The 22,325-nt window shown below is 33.1% G+C and overlaps 1 protein-coding gene across 5 annotated transcripts in view; it reads left to right on the forward strand.

Moving 5' to 3' along the window:
- LOC118271092 (alpha-N-acetylgalactosaminidase) overlaps positions 1-22,325 on the forward strand; it is a 73,020-nt gene that overhangs the window by 33,681 nt on the left and 17,014 nt on the right. For 2 of the 5 annotated variants that reach the window (XM_035586979.2, XM_050696052.1), the window contains exons 1-3: positions 2,459-2,604; positions 5,632-6,026; positions 7,588-7,762. In XM_035586979.2, the coding sequence (XP_035442872.1) occupies positions 5,854-6,026; positions 7,588-7,762 (348 nt within the window). In that variant the 5' untranslated portion in view covers positions 2,459-2,604; positions 5,632-5,853. Of the gene's footprint in view, positions 1-2,458; positions 2,605-3,651; positions 3,675-5,631; positions 6,027-7,587; positions 7,763-22,325 lie in introns of those variants that run through there. The other 3 variants (XM_035586978.2, XM_035586980.2, XM_050696051.1) reach the window with 2 other exon arrangements.

The raw sequence follows: 22,325 nt of genomic DNA on the forward strand, positions 1-22,325 counted from the left end.
GAATTTGTGTTGGTATCTATAAATTGTTAGGATTTCAAGGTGTGGGATAAGCCTAGAGTATTTTGTTATTCAAACGATTATTTACTTGATAGGAATACAGCTTTAGTAACAAGAAGTGATCTTACTACCATCTGATACATAAATAGTGATGAAACAATTTATTTGTACCTATTACAAGTATTGTATTAATCGAAGTACTTACTATACTTTGAAATAATGAAAGAAACAATTGTATTACATTCTTAACAAACAAAATGCTAATAAAACTGAGACTTCTGCCCTTTACCTAAGGTTTAACTACCAACAGAAACAAAGTTCATAGAGCATTTACTACAAACTTTTTTGTCGTGAAAGTCGTAACAATAAGAGTACAAGCAGTTCCTTACTATTATAGTACAATTAATAATAAACCATACAATTCCATAACAATAAAGAAATTAAATATCAAAACAACTTAAGCTAGAAACTCATACAAACTTGTTCCTAGCTTAATTGTGTTGTTGACAATGTTATACAAAGATATTTCTTTAATCTATTACATACATACCACGGATAAGTATACAATGTACCAAACGTGGAGTACTTTCTACTCGTATTAAGTCGTTTTAATTTGTATGTTGATTACGCAAAAGTACTATAAAACAATGTAAATTGTGATACAATAATGATCATTATTGCACATAACTTATTCGGTTCTACGCGTGACCAGAAGGCTGGCTATTTCTTCGGTCAGAAGATAAGCATTGCCATTCAACGTACAATGACGGCCAATCTTCTAAATGTTGTGACAGCGATGCGGACGAGTACTTCGACGCCTAACGAGAATTTTATTTAATTTTTTCTTTATTTTCATTTTAATTTGTATGTTGATTGCGCAAAGGTACTATAAACATTGTAAATTGTGATACAATAATGATAATTATAATATAATTCTTGACATAATATTAGACTGCTTTTCGTTGGCGTACATAATATCGTGAATCACGATAGTATGTTATTACCTTTTATCAATATCCAAGAAAATAAAACATATCATGACAAAATGGTATTCAAACTTCAATAGCAGCAATTAAAGGACAATTAAGTATCCATTATTGCAACGACCGAGGATATAATGTGAAAATCATTATTAATTGGCATTTTATAAGTACAATAACAATAATAAGATTTTATAGCAGTTTCAGTCGTTATATTCGCATCTAAAACCCCTGGAAATATAGGCAAAGTAATCACAGTATTTCCATGGTTTAAATCAGTTAAATTAATAATTATACAGTATGGAGATCACTCCTATAACTTAAATGAAATTACAAGTAGGTAGTCCACAGAAGCATGATACAACTAAATATTTCAAAGAAAACAGAAAATTATAAAAATTAATTTAATGAAATTAATCAAGTATTAAATTCTGTATGAACAGCTCCATGTCCCTTGACCACAGAAGAGCTGTAATGTTGTAGGTTATATCTATTTATTGTAGCCATTGTGACAAGGACATTAATTTACAACGTACTTGATCAGTATCAAATTTAAAATTTCAGTCAATCAGTCAAGTTATTTTGCTAGTATCGTAGTACAGACTAGTTATGGAGAAACTTCATGGTTCCTCTCGTCTCACACAATCAACCATTGATTAAGAAACGTTATTTATCACATTATCAAAGTAAACCTTATTCATATGATTATAAAGGATACACCGAGCAATTAGCAGCTACCATCGCATGTCTCTGTACAAAGATAATAATCTATAATTTGTTCTGGTTATTCTTTCAGATTAATTATATTTTTTTTTACAGCAATTTTCCTTCATATTATACAGTTTACTTTTTTTTTTCTTTTTACCGTATACAATACTACTTAGGCGTTGATTCATAGATGTACGTAGGTCACGTGATTCGTAAGTTTTTTTGTTGACAGATGTCACGTGACGTTTTGTAAACAAAACAGTGACGTCATACGCATTCTCAATGATTGTGATAGCTCTATTAGAAAACTTACGCTCGAATACTCAAACGCCACTCAATTTTAAGTTGTACGTAAATATCTGCCATTTTATAAAGAATTGATAGTGACAGAACTAAATTTGAGAGCGTCTTAAAATTGAGTAGCGTTTGATTATTCGGGCTTTAAAATACGTAGGCGTTTTAACTAACATCAAAGAGAAAGAGGTTTTATGTTTATCTTGGCTTTACGTATTTTTTTAAGGAACCGTTATGAAATTTGGTGATCAATGACTTCTATTCGAATAGTTATGCATTAAAATGAACATCCTTTTAACACAATATATCTCGATACCTAGTCTGTTCTAAAAACAAGTTATAAAAACTTTAAACTAATAAATTGTAAGAAAAACGATCTCAATGTTATTTATCAACAAATTAATAAGCAAAAATGTTATTTTAGTCTACGAATAACGGTTAAAATCAGTTCAAAAACCTTATGATAATAAAAATCAAAGTTATTCGATAATTTTGTATAAAATAAAAACGAGTTATTAGTTCACCGACCTTATGATCGAATGATAATTTAAAAGATTTGTGAAATTATCCGCTCAGTGTTCCTAAAGAAGTTGTCGTGGTATCACCTGTTCAGTTCTGTGCAAGGGTATGTGGTTAAATCATTTTCTACTTTATTTTGTAACGTATAAAATGCATTATTGATTTCGAGTTGTAGTTGTAACATAGGACGTTTTGTATTTAAAAGTTAGGTCTCATTGTTTAATGTAAATATTTTATTTATTCTTTTATTTTTTAAATGTAGTATTCTATTTAGTTATTTGTTGCCTTTATAGGAAAACAAACCTTACGTAAATAATTCTAAGATTCAATCTTGAAGTTTAAAAACTGAGTACATTTTTCTAATTTTATTAGTTGCCCGCGAAAGTTTGAAACTGCTGTTTTATCGTAATTTTCTGTATTCAGATATTTTGTTACCGCACAACGATGTATTAACACATTCTAGATAATATATAAACTGGTATTTATTGTTTTTTAACCTCGTTTACTGAAACTATTAGAAACTAGGTGAATAGATATGTTTTAAAAAGAAATATGCAACGGAAAACTTTAGAAAGTAATTAGAACGACTAGATAATGTAACAAAATTATTTATTATACAAACTAACAAAGAAATATCGTATATTTGCGAAGTTTCGGACGAAACTTCGTTTTTCGTTGAATTAGAGTAGACCCCCAAGGACTTTATTTAAATATACGTAATAACAATCAGCAATTAATCGAGACTGCGTTACGATAAACGTTTCCGAAGCCCGAGAAAACGCATGACGCTCGCGGTTAGCGGACAACCGAATTCAAAAAATGATTTTTTTTGTGTTTCTGTGACTCTTTTTAGTTGCCTACTATCAGTTTTTGGAAAAATATTTAATGTACAGACATTAGATTTTTATTGTCTTATTATATGTATTGATTTAAATGTGCATATTAAATTGTAGATTAACTAAGCCGTACTCAGAAACATTTTATTATTACTTAAACTATTCCTTAGTGACGATTTTAATCCGATAACAACTGCTAAGAACTGGGTTAAGTGACAATTAAATGACTCTGAGTACGGAGGTAAAACTGATATGCATAGAAGTATATAAACTGCTAAATAAATAAATGTCCACATTTTATTTTTGTTGTTCGAGGAGTGTGTATAATTGAATTTTACTGGTAGGTAATATTGGCATTATTTTTTTACCACTGAAAGTAACCGGTATTTATTTTAATTTGTATTTTTTTATTTACTTAAATATTTAAATTCCATATTTAAACATTTAAATGAAAATAAGTGCTAATTATATTTATTCAATTAGGTGTCTTATTATGCTATCGCTAGCAACAAAATGTTTCATCCATTTTCATAATTCATTCAAGAGATAGGTATTACAAATGCGTTGCTGATTATCTAGGAAATAGTTGATACTACGCTTTTTTGTGCATTTTAGTCGAGTAGAGATTAATAAATGGCTCTATCTCGCATCTGTCGCAAAATCGACTTGTGACTCGGCTAAAATGCTAACGAAGTGCGAACAAGGCATAATGCACTAAGTGCATTATATAAGTTTTTAAACTGACATGGTCACTAACACTAACATTAGAACTTAAGACGGGATATTTACCATGTTTATTTATGTCTCTGAGTTTCCGATATTTCGGCACAGTTTATCCGTGATCATGGCGCTTGCAACAGTTGTTAGTCGAGTAGCTCTCTCTCGCTTCTGTTTCAAAATCAAAACGAAAGCAAGCTACTAAATACTCGTTACTCGACTAAAACACTAACAAAGTGTGAACAAGGCATAAGAAGCGCTGATCATATCTGATGTTCCATCAATGTGATGTAAAAAAGTAGAATACCTCCTTGACCCAATGTTATTATGTCATCTTCAATATCACAGTTGTTACCTAATTATCACTTGTAGTCTATAATTCTTTAATAACGGATCTGTGCCGACCCTAAGATGCGAGATACGGCATAATGATATGCGTACACTAAGTGCTAAGTATGTTAGTAATTTTGTATGACGATGCTTTGATTACTGATCCTTTTGCCTTTTTGTAGGTCATATATGTATTGTATAATAGACTCAGGTAGGTATTTTTTAATTATGTATAATGCAGATGTGTTGTAGATTCTGTGATTTCTGTTTCGTAGGAAAATGATACGTGATTATGTTTAATTATTGAGTAACTATTAATAGTAGTAGCGTATTTTTTATTGTTATTTTTGCCCTATTGAGTTATTATAATAGTAAAAAAAATTTTGTCATTATTAATTTTTGTATCAATTTCAGATATTCCGTATTTCGATTATGCTAGAAAAACATTATATAGGTATTTAAATTCTTCCCTACATAATAAACATAACATTCCGCCTTTTTTACCTAGAAGGCATCGGCAGAATTATACAAGAATGTTAAATATATCACTTTTTTTTAATCTTGAGGTATATGACATAATCAATATAATTGAAAAAGTAGGTATATACATTTAATTTAATACAAAATGGTTTTATAAAAGTAGAACAGGTTTATGTATGCTAACGGTGCGCGGTGTCCGTTGGTATCAAATTGCTAATTTATACAAAGATGAGGTAAATGTGCATAATTTGTAGCGAGAAAGGTGTAGACTGTTTTGAAGTGAACATGTATTACTGGACAGCTTTTGAAATATTATTATGTTGTTCAGTTTTTCCTAATAACTTAATGACACATTTAGATATACTTAGAAAATTTTACAATCCAATAAAATTTATAAATGAATACTTAATATTCTGATGGCGATGGGCCAGAAAGAGATTGTGGATTACTTGGCGAACTTGACACATATGATAAGGATTGGCCGCAGAAAGCTCTGCACAGAGAGGAGTGGAAGGATGGTAAGGCAGTCTTTGCGCTGCAGTGGGACGATCACCGCTAAGAATAAAATAAATAGACATTCAAATATAAAAATAAACAGTGGATAATAATATTTTCTTCGTCAAAGTCTTCATAAACATAATAATAACCAACATATTTATATTTTTAAACGATATTTTTTACAATTAAATATTAAAAAATGTACATAACAGGTTTTAGAATTAAATTACAAAGACCAACATTTTAATAACACAAAATTATTATTGTTACAGATAATCACGCTGCAAGGAGAACTGGGGACTGAAACCTCATCGCACCGACCTCCTTCCTAAGATAACCTACAGCTTGTCAAGCCAATTGACAACTGACATTAAAACTGATCACTCGTATTTGCGGTAATTTTTGTTCGTACAAAATCGGACAGTGAAACTATGCGGATAAGTTCCGAAAGTAGATAGTATTTGTATTAAAAGTTTGTTTTTTTAACTGGTGTGATGGCGTTGTGGAAGTCTATTAGTTTGTGGACAGTGTGTGTGGTTTTATGCCTGCTCGGCAAGATCTCGGGACTGGACAATGGGCTCGCGTTGACGCCGCCGATGGGCTGGCTCGCGTGGGAGCGATTTAGGTGCAACACCGACTGCAAGAATGATCCTGATAATTGTATCAGGTTAGTGTGATTTTTGTGTTTTAATTTGAACTCTAATTTAAGTGAATTTAGGACTTTATTTTCAGTGGTTATAGTTTTAGCATCCTTTTATAATTTATCTTTCTTTCACATAAATTATTTATGCTCATTAGACAGATAAGCCATAACACACCCAAACAACTATTGTATTATATTATAGTCTTGTTTATGTCAAGTACATTAAGGAAGTAACCTTGAACTTCTCCGGAAATAATAACATACAATCAGAGAACCAATGCATTATAAATTACAATGTTATTATTTATTTTATAAATAACCTAATGATAAGATAATGTGTGCGTCTGTAGGATAATATAAATGTAGTTGTTATTATAATATGCTTTCCTTATTTGTTGCCTGTACGGTACGTCATCTGTAGAAATAGGCATTTATCCGGATCAATACTCAAAATTGTTACATTCAGGATAATATTAAATTAACCAGAATTATGGTCGTCTCTAATTTGTGGAAGACATTTATGGACAAATGGAGATTTGTAGATTTCAGAATGTTACATCTACATGTCAATAATTACAGGGCACTGAAGTTTTTGATTGAAAATTAGACTTTATACCACAATGGAAAGTTATCGCGATCTATGGATGAATTTGCGCGCATTTTTTTATAATAGGTATTATTAAGACTCAAATGGGTGTTCGGGCATATGAATTACTATTAAGTAGATGGTCTAGCTAGAAATTCTCCCGGATAACATAATTATATTGGTACTATTCTACCATTATGTTTAGTTATTACATATATTAGTGAATAAGAGATACAATATCTAACTATTGATATATTATTTCCTTTAGAAGCGGATACTTTATTGTGTATAGGTACTTAAGTTATGTTTCCGTCATCAATTTGTGTTTAATTTCCTGTAGATTAAGGAGATTTTAATCGACGAATTGTTATTATCGTTTAAATTAATTTGTTATTTGCAAGTTACTCGTATACATCAGTTCTTTTATATATGTTGTATTATACGTATAATTATGCCATAATTCACCAAATGTAGAAGAATAGTTGCACATGTATTAAATGTAAGATCTACCTTTCACCAGTTATGTTATAAATCCTATCTAATGATGCACGAATTTGAGATACGTATTTCACCAGGCGCAATTGTATTAAATTAATCAAGGGGAATTAAATTTAATTCATCGAGTAGCGGCAACCGCAACTGCTAAAGTCTAACTTTCGTGTTAAATCCCCGAATTTTGGGAATTCTTTACTTTATTAACTAAAAATCACAGTCTATATAGAGTAGGCTGCGCGACGTCGCCGCGTCTGCGCACGCTGCTCATGATGAAGAGTCCTTCTGTAACTCGAAACTAGTATAGCTTTTCTCCATTAATTTACGTCGTTGCGTCTGATGATAGTTATTCTATAAATTCTTCACTTTATTACAAAGGATTAATATGACATGCGAAAACTGGGTCCATCTGTACCTACCTTTTAAAGGAGTATTAGACAAGATACTGAGACAATGAGTAAATCAATATGATGAAGATGATGATAATATTGAACAAATTATCCGCAGTGATCGTCTGTTCCGGACGATGACGGACATACTGGTGTCGGAAGGCTATGCGGCGGCGGGGTACGAGTACATCAACGTGGACGACTGCTGGCCGGAACGGGAACGCGACGCCCGCGGCCGGCTCGTGCCCGACCGGGAACGGTTTCCGTACGGCATGAAGAGCTTGGCTGATTATGTAAGTCTTTTTGTTTGTTTTTCTAGGTTGTTTCAAGGTCTAGTTGTGGTGATAGTTGTACAGGTTAGTTTATGACAATTTGATGAATTGATTTGATGCAATAAACAAAATGGTAATTCGTAGATAGATGATATTTATACACTGATTACTTCACTCATAAAAGAAAATATCAAAAAGGTCCTAGTCCACATTTTACAATAACTTATTAGATAAAAATGCGGAGCATTGAAACGGCGACAGGAAGCTTTTCAGAACATCTGATATATTTAAGAAGTGGAGGCTTCGGAGGAGGTCTACTTAGAGGACCCGGTGCCCCTTACAGGTGCAGAAGGTGGCCACCAGGGTGGTTTTAGTGAGGTAAAAATCCCACACTCTCTAGTCTTTTATCCCCAAAACGCTAGGCGCCTTTTGAAGGTTTCCCCCCGTCATCAAAAAAAGATATATTTAACAAACTGCGATGTCTTCTAAGGTAAATTCGGGGTTCATGAAGTCTTGAATATGGCACGATTCTATACGAATGCCATTACTAAAGCTTTTCGCAAACCAAAAATAATAACAAAGTTAGTTAAACTAGAACTTCAAGTTACACCAGAACCTTTTCCTTTGCATAACATGCAGTCTGTTTAGTTTTCGTAACGTGAATCAGATTGGTGTTAGCCAACGAACAGCGTATACTTGAATAGATGCATAATATGTGTGCGGCGTAATCAAGGCATGTAAATTGGTGATAACCAATGTTATCCAATGTTTGGAATTAAATCAATGGTGATGAAACTTTGGTAGTGTGGAGGAAGACTGTTGAGGTTTACGAAGTGCGAAATCGTAATAAGTCAGTGGGTGTCTTTCAAATCGAATAAAAGAAGGAATTAATTAAAAGACCAATTTTCTTTGAACACTCAAATCATCAGGTAATGTTGCTTAATTGATAAAAATGAGCTAAAAAGAGAGTGCTAGCAAGAGCTAGAAAAACGCTGTTATCTCCCGAATCATCGTAACTTATACTTGGTACATCTCTATTTGTAAATCGAATCACAAATTAACATCATCACGTGTTGATCCTAATTCACTCCATTAAACAAGTGATTACAAATCGATATTTAACCGATAATCGATACAATTAAATCGAGAATTTTAAGCAGTTATTGAGCCTCAAGTTTTCCTAGAACGATGATTGAACAGATTGTGTTTTTTGTTGTGTCTTGCGCACACGCAGTGTTGCAGTCCAAAGATTCGTTGAACCGTTGAGATTACTTAACGTACGGTTATTATGTCTGTGTGTGATTTATTGACGCGCTTCGAGCCGAAGCAGTCACGAATAGTGTTCATGAAATAGTATTTTACAATAACGATAAATTCAATTAGACCTGTCATAAGTTCTAGTCATTGACAAATCTATAACATCTCTAAAACTAGCGTTCTTTAATTTTATTATGACTTTCGTGAGACATTCTAAATTAATTATTATGTTATCGGCTTACTCACTAGCGTTCTTATTCTTTTATTCTACATGTTTGTGAAAGAAATACATTTATCATTTGATCAATTTATTTATTTTTTTATTTATCTTTCTAGTATAATATGGTCAACTGTCTTGATTTCAGTTTGCCTATAGCAATAAACAGTGTTGTGTGTGTAACAATTTTATTAGCCTGTACATAGTTTTATATTTAGTTTTAAAAATCAACGATAAAGTTTTCCATTTTCATCCACTATCCGAACGTTTCCGAAATATTCCGACAACACCCGACCTAACTCGTTTGAGCATTACCTACCTAAAATGTGTTACCACATGCATGCGAAGATCTCATCAACAGTACCTTCATTCATCAAATAGTAAACGAAACACGTTCGGAATTTCGTCAGGAAAACAAAAGCGTTGTTGGTACACTCTTACATAAGAATTTAAAATAGTACTCTCTGTTTTTTATAGTTTGTAGTATTGACTGGCTCCTATTGTGTCGGCTACTCCGTGGCTGCGAAATTTTCATTGAACGCTCGTTTATTGTTTGAGCACTCTCACGTTGTAGCGTAGAAACTAAAGATAGACGATATTGAATGCTTTTATTTAATATTCTGTTAAGTAATCTTTGATAAGTTTAAATATAACTTTGTTTGAGTATAAGTTTGCTATTATTCAATCAAAGAAAGAAAGAAAGAAAGAGAGATAAACAGTTTATTTGCATAGTTACAAGATATTGCAAGCAAAACATTAATATAATAATTGATAAATAAATAAACTTGAGCGAGTCCTCTCTAAAATAGAATAATAAATAGGATTTTAAAAAGTAGTGTGTTATTTTCTTGAATATTTGAAGGCCGTATCGGTTCGGAAATACCGCAAAACCCAAAACCTCAAATTAAGGATGTACATACTTACAGACAATTCTTTGAACTAATCAATGTCAAGAGGGAAGATAATCATTCAGATTCGTAATTCGGAGACGTTTGAAAATACATATCATTAAAATTATATAACGATGAAAATATATTGGTCAGTTTTTGTCCAACTGCTATAAAAAGTATGTAATTTAGATTTCTTATATTGTAATTTTCAAACAGGATTTGTCCAATTTAATAAAATGATGTCATAATATTATCCTTAACACGGTTTCTGTCAATTATATCTTTGAGTGAACTGCAAAATAATTTACTACCTACTCCTAAACATTTTTTACGATTGCAGTAATTGAACCTGAGGCCTTGAACTTAGTAGACACGATAGTTAGACTAACTGAACAAAGTAATAATAGCAAATCATGTATCAACTGATTTTCCTTGTAAATTCAATCTAACTCCATAAGACACAATGCCATATGTAATCACTAATGAGTATTAACTCATAGGATGATATAACTAGAAGATACCTATTACATACCTATACTAACATTAAAAACATATTGTTTGTATGTACATTAAAGTTGATATATTGAAACAGCTGAAGATTTTTTGGGACTTTAACCTAATGTATAGAAAATAAAAATTCAGTCAATTATTGTTTATCATTCAGTTCTCACTGATGCCTAGATGGCGCTGTTGTGTTTTTAAAGCACTCTATCTTTGCTTCGGTTATATTAATGTTTCCTGCCCTTTTGGACGAAATCGCATATAACAACTATGTATGTAATTTATAAATAAGTGGTATCTCACTTAAAACAATAGATCATGTCGATATAAATGCTTCTACGGTTGCTTGTAAGTCGTTTAAACCCTGAGGCGTATGTACTATAAGAGAAGCCAAAGGGGATTTGCCTGTCTTGTCAATCCTTAATAATATGAGTAATTGTGATTATGTCGCCTTGGGAATAAATGTGATTTATTATAAAGCTATTTATTTCTTTGGTACGACTGCTGATCACTAGTTTTTAGATCCGTTTCTTGGAGCGTTAATTGTTTTTGTTTAACCATGTAGCAAGGAATATGAAAAAAAGAATCCAGCGATTCAAAGAAAACATCGTTTTAACTTTCGTCAATAGATGGAGCTTTTTATTTGAGATCGTTTTCTGAATCGCGGTGTCAAGATTCTCTGAGAATAGTATAGTTTTTAATACATTGAATAATTGCAATTAGTAATCTAATTTGTAATTCAAACTGCCAAGCTAAGCGTCAAGCATCCTGTTTAATAATTATACCTTATAAATAATATGCAATTAATCATTAAAACACTGAGCTTTGAACTCCGAAAAACCGCTGCAAATCATAATCTTGTTACAAAACATGCCATTGTTTAATTTTAATTATAGTTGTTAGTATACACACCTACAATTACACATTAATTAATGTGTGTATAAGAAACAATGATTGCTACTCTGCCTACACTCAAATCCGTAATCTCTTTGTTTTGACCTTGGTAACACCTATTTTGAAATCATACTCGTTACTTAGTTAACCGCCTTGCTTGTCAAAATGGTTCCTAAAACGTTTTCATAATGGTATTGAGATTTTCGATTCAAATTGCTGGTAGTGTACTATGTATAATCATATAATGTAGTCTGGAATTTGGCTTCGCGTATTTTGCGATTTCACATTAGTTCCAATTAAACCAATAATAATCAATTAAAACAATAGGTACTTCTAAAATGTCAAAAATTAAAGTAATAAGTAATAGTCTGTCCGTCAGTCTAGATCCTCATTTTAAAGTGTAGCTTCGAATGCTTTCATTCATTCTGTTAATAACTACCTACACTAAATAATCAAAATTTGATGTATCGAAACACCTTACCTTAGATCCTTACCTCACCTTAATTTAGATTTATAAGGTTAGTATTATTTTCAAAAACTGTAGAGCAATTCATCTTATTATTGTTAGAAAAATGTACAATTGTTCTGTATCGTGTCCTGTCTCTCATCAATAGATATAACTTCTTAATAACTTATAATGGACACTCTCTGCGCGATTAACTGTCAGTATCCAGAGTTGTTTTATTTTTTTCCATTTGATTTATAACGTTTCGTCGACTGTCTCATACATCTTTACCATCTTTATTGCAAGATATATTTTATTGTCTGAGATCTGAGATGAGACATTGACGATTGATTTGTCTCTTTTAAAAAGATTTTCTAAATAATTATGTTATTTTTTATCATAAAATCTAGTATTTATGTGGGTAACCTCAATTTTAACTCTAATTGCTGCACCCGGAGACATTTAAAGATTATTTGCTAAGGACTGACTAAAGTAACCATTAAATCACTCTGAGTTCGATGGGAAATACTGATTTGTAAGATAGATTAGCCCTTAAAATTCAATCATAAGCAAAATTATCCGACAACATCATTTGTCCACATGAGAGTACGTAGTTGCTATACTAGTGATTGTGTCTAACGAGTTATCACGGCCATTAATCCCCATTGTATATACGCAATACTAAATACATAACTAAAACATATATCCATAAGGATGTAAACAATAATTTGTACGCTAATCATGCAAACATGATCGATGCAGATTATAATCTCAGTTTAAATGTTATATGTCTAGTAGGCGTTGATAAGTTCTCATGGGAACTGTAATAGTTTGCAAGTCCTTGGTCCACACCCACTTCTGTATATCCTCATTCGTGATTGTACATAATGTGTTGTTATTATTAAATTATGTATGATTTTGCAATAAGAACATACGATAAACTTTAATATTATTAGTGAAATAAATGAGAAGTTGGTTATGATGTTGGACAGTAATGATAGAAGAATAGAAGATAAAGTTACTAAAGATAGAGAATTTTTTAAGAGATTTCATAGAAAATAACGTTATTTTATTAGTAAAACTCACTAACAAAGAACACAATGTTGTATTCAAATGAAATAACGATTCGTCTTCTGATTTCTATTTATGTTGACGTGCAATGATTGAATGAAATGCATACAATTAAGGAAACATCAGTAGCTGCATGGATCGGTTGGGCAACACTTATCATTCGCCTCGAGTTGACTGTTTACCAACTTCAGACATTTGAGTTTTAGCTACTCAACATTTTAATGTACTAAATCTTCCCAAACCACCAAAACGGCGACAACGCATTTGTAACTCCTATGATGTTGCATAGGCTCTTGGTTGATCCGATTTTTATAAGAAAATATTTTTTTATGTACCCGTAAAAACATGTAAACATTGTTTGGGTTCTGTGTTCTTTTAAACAGTACTTTTACCGTTCCCACTGTTGTTGTTATCAAGCCTTTGACTACCATCAGAAAACTGTTGAACTGTTTAAAACGTGACAGTTCACGTGTTAATATTTCTCAAGTTTAAAAATCTAGATTTATTTAGATTAGTCATGTTTCGACCTTCATCAGCTTTAGTTACACCTTTCAGATTTTAATCTAATATGTGTAGCTCCAGTCTCCCTTCTCCATTAGACACTTTGAGTATTAAGTCTTTAACTTTTTATATACTTGTGTGGGTGTGTGCTGCCGTACTTAATATCATACTTACCTAAATACTATTCATGATATCTTATGCAATGAAAAAATGCTACTTGAGAACTCATTTGTCATTTTGACGAGTAGTTTTATATTACTTCTTTTAATGTTGTCATAGGAGGTGTATCAATGTTACAAGTTGTTTCAACATATAAATCATCTTTTTTATGATGTTATTGTGGACAGATTTTTTGTGTAACGATAAAAATTTGCTTTGCTTTGAAAAACAGTCTGAAAGTCTTCGTAAATACTTTGTATATTTTAAAATACTTTGGACATAATAGATCACGCGTGCTGCGAAACTTCTTATGGTTGTTATTATAAATGGATCACACTTACAAATCAATGCATTCCATATAGATTTATTTTCGAAGTACAAAATATCAAACCAAATAGATTTTTTTGAGAGAAAGCTATACAGATCTCGTGAGCGACCATTAGGTTCCATGTGCTCAAAAATGACCCACAGACTATTCAAAAATTGCGCAACTTGTCCTATTGTTTGACCGTTCACAAGCACTTTTTACCGGTTGTCGTAAAACACTCAGTTAACAGAATGTTCTATGATGGAGACACCTGAGCACTTCCTGTGGATGTTGTAAGAAATGACTAAACTCTTAAAATATCTTGACTAGACTGAATACCAGAGACTTTACTTTATCTAATCATATTTGCTGTAAATGGTATAGAACATTCTGATTTCACAATTGGTCCTAAGATTGAACCCTGAGGCATTCCTTATTCCATTGATACAACCTTTAAACCTTCAAGAAAAGAGCGTATTCTTTTTTGAAAGCTAGGCAACGCGCCTGTGTTTCCTCTGGTGTAATCGCTTACCATCAGGTGACCCGTCTGCATGTTTGCCCTATATTCCATAAGAAAAAAAACAGGAAATTGATGTACTGCGAGTTAATTTGTGTACGTTACATAAAGTCTTTCTTTAAAAAATCGTTGACACGTAAAACAGTAATTATAGTGAAGTAACGACTATTATCTGTGACAAATCTAATGTCACAATCGTCACCTATCATAACACGCTACCAGGAAATCATGTTTCTGAGGGATTAATTCGTCTTCACTCATCGCCGCAGTAATGTTTTGGTAAATTGATTCTTACCGCAGTTTGCCCGCGGTAGGCGCGCGTGCCGCGAAAGTAGTGGCAGATCAATTACATGACATAATAGACATTCGTGAGATTTTATTGTACTTATGTGTAAAGTTAGTTTTTGTGGTTCTATTACGTATTGAATAGAGATAATAGTTTAGATAGTTTTTCTATGAAAGTGATTTGTTTTTGGTATATGTTTTCTAAGTGTTTCTTAATTATAGCCTTCATTATTTTCATTAAGTGCTACATCTACCCTTGCTATAGTTTCAAGTATGTCGTCAATCACATGACTATGTATACAAGTCACTGTAGACAAGACAATGTCAATTATAAGAACTAATGGTCGAAAGTAAGTGTATTTGTTTTCTTAAAAGCTTATGATATATTGCTACCGTTAATCTAATAGAATCAGCACCTCGTGTGTTTGTGGCCAGTTAATCAAATATACGTGTGAAGATGAGTGCTAAGATTATGATCTATTTGCATTGCTCATTTGCAATTCCTACCACTAATGCCGGTGTATTAGTTCTATTAGGCGTGGTCTTGTTTGAACTTAGAAATAAAACCGCAAATTAACGGGATCTTGAATGGATTTCGTCATTTATATCCATACTTTAGTTATCTTCCTCTCATAAATTAATATGGATAGATTCTATTATATTATTGTCTTTTATTTTTTGACGGGTTTCGTGTTATTGATATCAGTATTGTATTATTTATCGTAGATTTAATAACATTGTAGTTACACTAAACAGGAAATTAAAGAAAAGTGACTCATGCAAATATAAAATTATGTTGAGATTTATGACGACATTTAACCAGCACTTAAGATAAAAATTGTGTAGATTAAAGCTTACGTCAGCCATATGACTTACCTAGAGTAAATGCCTGTTCCACAATGCCTTTTTTTTTGAGGGGTAAAATTATCCAATGACTTCTCCCGCCTTGGGCGAGGCGAGAGGGAGTGTCAGACTCTTACTGACAAAAAACCAACCCGTTCCTACTCCTGCTTTTCGAGCCGGAGCCCCGGTAAACCCGCTAGGTAGTCCGCAGCTCCGGATGTTTCACAATGTCTGGATAGCCGTTATGTACCAGATAAATTAGAATTAAGAACGTAATTTGTATGAACTATCTGTCATATAAGATTATCGGGTACTTATATGAAGGTGGTGAAACAAACGCTAAGTATCGTTATTCCTTTTACTATGTTCACGAGTTGTGACTAGTCGTGAAAATCCACAAGTCAATGCTCCGGTACATGTTCTAACTGTATAAGCCAATGTTATCTTATTATTCGGTTGCATTTCAAGCCTTCATGACGATAATTGTCCGTGTTTGTACATCTATCACTCTCGTCTAGTATTATGTCTCGTGGCATCAAACGCTAATGAATTATGATACAAGTGATTGCTATCAGACTCGAAGTGGCATCTATCTTAATTTAATTTTGTTTTTATAGTGAGTCGTACAGTGATTTTGAATTTTCAATAAGCATTTCACTAAATAGAATGCTTGCTACGCTTTTCGATAGTTTACTTCCTAATTCAAAAAGCATTGTTTCCAAAACTTGATCTGGTACAGAACATAAAAAGGCATTGTTCATCCAATTGGTGAAAAAAGCCTATGGTAGATGTGGTTAAAAAATAAGTTATGAAATTTGTGAGTGGGTTGCCTCCGTAACTGGGTGCTTAAACCATCATCTATATTTTCCCTATCTTGTTGTTTATCACCATAAACATGTCCTTTAAAATTACAAAATCATCTTTTAGCAATATCAATAACCTATACTTATGTCCATCGGTGACGCTGATCGCTTACCATCAGGTGATGAGTATGCAAGTTTGCCTCCTATCCCATAAAAAAAAAACTTTCTCACAATTGGTACTGCAATCAGTTAGAAATGCAAAATCTTCCCATATTTGGCTTTATTGCAAGAAACTTATCTATTATTGGCTTTATCGTGATATGAATCAAAGTTATTAGTCTCATTGAAGCGATTGTGTTAATTTACAGGCAGTTGATCAACGTGTTTGAAGTATCAGCTAATTGCATTACTCTCTCCTAAATGATTTCTTTCAACGCAATCAGTTGTTTGAATGGACGCTATTGTTTAGTTCATTTTAGTTGTCATAATATAATCAGTGTCTTTAGCATTGCTTAATACTTTAAATGCTTTTGTTATATCGAGTAACACCTGGGCAATTTATCACTTTAATTTTAAGTTTCAGTTAAGCATGGCTTTTTAAAGCTAAAATAATTTTACCATATAAATCATATTTTGATAGGACGTTCTGGCTTGCGGTGTATTTAGATTTAACATTTAGAAGTATTATTATATTGTTTATAACTTCTTAAAATTTTAATATTTGTTCAATGACACTGACTCCTTCAGGTACAAAAACATAAGTCACTTTGTAAACATTTCTTTGAAATGGACCGTAATAAACATTTAATTCAAAGAATACGAAGTGTAAATGGCTTAACAAAAGCCTTTTCAATACCAATACAAACAATTGTCGCCTTAAAACTTCACCCACTAACAAAGGTGAATGAACTTGATCCGTTTATTACCACCAGTTAGCAAATAAAGTTTTATTTGCTTCGTCTCTTAGTACATTTTTGTCCATATTCTGTTAACTAGCAAATATTTACTCAACAACTATCCGTAGAGCAAAAATAATCCTCTTTAACATTCTTGCTAAAAACTAAACAAACCATGCAGTGAGGTCGAAAAAATAAACTATAAAAATAGTCCAAATGAATTAAGTATAATTATACCTTACTATCCTGAGCATAAAATAGGATACTTTTTATCCTTGAAAAATACGTAGAAAAAAATCTTTATTTTTCAGTTTTATTCTACAGAACGCGAGCTCAACAGCAGTAGCTCAATAGAGGGATCTCCTTAATTATTATGGGCCTCGCCGTATTTGGGTCCAATCAATAGATATTTATAAGATGTCATGGTCAGAGTTACTCAAAATGGAGAAATAAAACTTCCACGCGAGACCGACATCCGCGCGGACGGAGTCGCGGGCGGAAGCTAGTATATAATATCATTGAGTTAGAGTTAGAGCAGGGCTGATGATTTCACTGAGGTGTATTACAGTGTTCTTCTCAAAACGATATCTCAATTTAAATTCTTCATAAGAAAATATGTATTTCGAAAGGATTTCTCCTACTTCGTAAGTTTCGGGATACTGATATATTCGAAATTAACTCCAGTACTTCCACGTCAGACTCTGATGAACTACTGGTATTCATGATGCTAATATAATATAAAATATTTAGTTTTCACTGATAATAGTTTTAAATAATACGTATAAACATAAAAGTTTATGAAGCTTATATCACAGAATGAAACGTCAAATAAAGTTATGGAACCGATAAACGGCGAGCATTGGTCAGTTAAGTTAATCGAAGTTTATTCGGAGTTTAACTGACATTACGTTGTTCAGAAACGCACATTCGTAGGTTATCAAATCAATAGTGCAAACGAATAGATAAACTGTCGATAAAAGTAACTCAGAAACTGGGCATAAGTAATCTAATTATGACATTTAAAATCGCATCGTGTTCCGTAGTTGTAAACATTTTATAGTTTCCACTGAGTTCCTCATTTCGGTCCATTTTCAAGTACTTCCTTGTCACAGGTTGACACTCGCTTGTATAGATACACAATAGTAGTTGACGCTAAAATATGTGCGAATCGATTGGTTTCTGTTGAGCTGGTTTCCCATGGCTATAGAATTTGGTACTTGCTACAGACGGAAACGTTTGTTTGTTTACTAGTACATTTCTATTCATCGGCTTTGCTTGTATTTTTACTAGATTTTTTTAAATAGCGTTGCCTCACATTATGATTTTCTCCTGTGTCGTGGTTGTGCTTACAAACATACAATTTAACATGCACATGATACTCATACCCGAAACAACAATTTGTGGATCACACAAAGAGTTGCTCCGTGCGGGAATCGAACCCACTACACGTTGAACGGCAGCTAGTTGCCCAGCCACCGTGCCAACCGTGCAATCAAATACTTTTAGTTTCTTCTATCTTTGTCTAAATAGTCTTCCATAATATGTTCACTGTAATGTATTTACTATTCATTGCGCAATTCTTTATAGTATTTTACGGCACGTGTAACGCATACGTCACAACCTTTCTCTTAACATTCTACACAAACTTGCATTTCCCGCACACGACAGATAGCTTCCTTGCTATCTTCCTGTTCGTAATGTTCAAGCTATTAACCCTCTAATGGTCAGACAATAAAATAGAAAATCGCACGCACCATTAAATTTACAATCATATCACGGACCTTGCCCACAGAACTGATTGTACGTAAGAGTAAGATGTAGCCCTCGTAACCTGCTTTCCTTCAACCAAATCGTCCGTGATGGCACCGAATCGTTCTCTAGACGAGACAGACATAGATACGGATGGTGGACCACAAATTGCTCTGAAGCCTCAACTTTCTTTATGATTCTGTTCAACTAGGTTAGCTAGGTCTGGTCTGGAAATTTAATGGCAGTTCAATTGGCTAATTTTGTGAAGAATGCGGTAATCGATTTTATAATGAAGATTTATTACAATTTTACCTTATACGAAGCTCTGTTGTCATTCCCATATTTAGTAGTCTTTCATAATTCTTCTTAATGTTGTTTACTTGTCGATGTGTAAACAAACAAATAAAAACCGTATTTATAGAATTCACCCTGACGGGTTTCAAAAGCTCGCTAAAAGTTGTACACATGACGCAATGTGCATAACAATTTACAAACAGCTGATGATCGAAACTGCGTGTTTTTCTCATAGCCTTGCTCCAGTTTACCCTGTTTGAGCGTTGATCACATTGATCTTGGTCACTGAACATTAATAACCTGCCTTGAGTTGCCAAAATAGCCTCAAATTGCCCATGAGCTATCCAAAACAGGTCTATAGCATGAAACACAAAGTTTAATGCACCGTTTATAGCAATAGGTGCTAATTTTGAATAATGTTATACCTATGCAAATTAAAATACGGTTGTATGTGCCACTTACCTATTAACATAAGTAAATGCAGTATCTAACGGCCTTGTGGCAAATAGAATAGTTTTGAATCAACTGTAATTTCTTAACTTTACGTAAATTTTTAAGTCCATAATTCACACAATTTTGTATGAGTTCGCGTTACAGATTTGGTTCAATGTCGTCTCATCGTTCGCCCGTGAGAAATACGACCGAAAATGTGCCCTGAAGGTCGCGGTAAAAGTGTAAAAAACGAGCAACGCCCAACTTCGCCAATATCTGGGCCAAGTGCACGCCAATTAACAGGCAATTGCACGGTGTGCGTAAACACGGAAACAGACTCGCTTTTTAACAGTTTTTCCGTTGTGGAATCTTCACGCTTTCATTGGGTAGGAAATTATTCGATTTGGATGAAAGAAGAACGCTGCAATTGAAAAAGTTTGATTTTTTTCTGAAACGAGCGGCGTTGATTTATGTTTTCTTTTTAATTATGAAGCGGTTACCGGTAAATCTAGTTTTGTATTTTACTGAATACTTATTTTGAAGACGCAGTGGGTGATTGATTGAGTGCGGCTTTTTATTTTTTGCCACTACAATATTTTATTAATATTAATATTAGTTGCAATGTTATTTTCGTCTCTATAACATAAGTATTGTTCAGCGAGAACTCATTTAATGACATTTGTAATCAATTCTCATGCCTTGCACAACTACAATATTAATGTGCACGAATTTGAGCTGATATTCGATACACTAATCACGCATGCAATACATAGCGTGAATGCATACTTAATATCATGAATACCGCAACTTCAACACTATCATTTAGCACATAAAATGTTCAGTTTCAATTAAATTCAAAGTGAATTATACTCCACATTTGTGAACAAAGCCGGCCCCGTCCGATGTATTACCCTTTGCCAAGACGAATTCATTCTCCACACTGTCGTTTTCAACATAATCGTGTCATGGATCACTGTTTTGTTACGGTTATTCACCATAGTAGAGCTATCTATTGATAGTTCCTATTGCTATGGAGTCCCAGAATTTATGTGACAGATGAAATAAATCTGGGGTTTAGAGGAGACATAAAAGCCATGTGACTTAAGGACAGTTCTTTGAGGCACACTGATGAAGTATAAAGTGATTGAAGAAGAGTTATTTTATAACGTTGATGGTGTAAGGAAACCTGCATATAACCGTCTTGCAACATTAAACGAAAAGAGTCACAAAAAGAGGCCATACCCTATCTATCTATTTTCTCTATTTATCTCTCTCCTCCTATCTATCTATCCCTCTATCTATCTCTCTCCATCTCCATACAATTATCTGCCTCTGCCTCTGCTAGCATAGACTTAATAATATACAGGTATTGCCTAGTCTTGGCTATCAGGCCTTACCATTCAAAGGTCCACATGGGGCACAGGTCGAACATGTGCTTTGCGAAAGTCAGTTCACCTTCATATTGGTGGCAAATTACCATGGTTCTTTCTCTCCTGTTCAGTTCCATAGCGCACCTAAATCACACACAGTAGTTAGTGTCATTATGATACACGACATGATTAACATGATACATGACATTGTGCTGTCACTCATGTGTCAACGATGTCAGCGATGTGCGCGTGACCTTGACACTGCGGCTTGCGCATACGCATCCGACTGCGTGCAGTTGACAGCTGTCATTTTAAATGAGAAATGTGCATATTGTGTACATTGTGTTGTGACCCCTTTTGCATTTCTACTTTTTATGTGGTGGCTTGTTATTGTTGTGATTATTATTGCTATGTAATTATAATGATTGGTCTACAGATGTTTTTGGTATAACATATAAGACAATAATAGAAAACACATTGTGTCTCGTTCCCACGAACGTTAACCCTTCGTGTACCGGAATACAGATCCACATCTGTATTCCGGTACAGAAGGGTTAATGTAATAATAGAGATGTTCTGTTTTCTCTTGGTATTTAGAAATGTCTTTTTTCTAACTTCTAGTACAATATACCAATATACTTTACGACTTGAGAAACAAAAACATTACCTTTTCGCTTAATGCTATCATACAAAACTGATCTCATAAAAGAGTAAATTAGGTAAGTGCCTACACACGAAGGTATAAAAAAAGGTTACTTAACATTATTTATCTGCCCACACCTCTAACGAGGTACCCATGTCGTGATAGTCGTAATAGTTTAACCTTTTCAAACTAAGTCGATTACGTTTTAATAGGTAGGTAGTGAGGCCACAACAATTTGTTTGTCAAAACAATTACTTAGACATGAAATGTCTACCTACATCATTATGTTTTGGTTGTATGAGAAAAGCTGTGTTACCGAATAGCAATATTAAAATATGTTTGAAGAAGTGTGGGTCGGGAATACTAAGCTCTAAATTAATAGAGTAAAGTTGAAAATGGCAAAAGGAGTATCTAATAGTGTTATTTTATAATCTTCATCTTTTCATCTTTTTTATAAAATGTTGCTCCACACTAGACTTTTCTGCTGTGTCGTGGGTGCGTTTACAAACA

Source organism: Spodoptera frugiperda, chromosome 9 (genome assembly GCF_023101765.2).
Source record: "Spodoptera frugiperda isolate SF20-4 chromosome 9, AGI-APGP_CSIRO_Sfru_2.0, whole genome shotgun sequence".
Lineage (NCBI taxonomy): Eukaryota > Metazoa > Arthropoda > Insecta > Lepidoptera > Noctuidae > Spodoptera > Spodoptera frugiperda.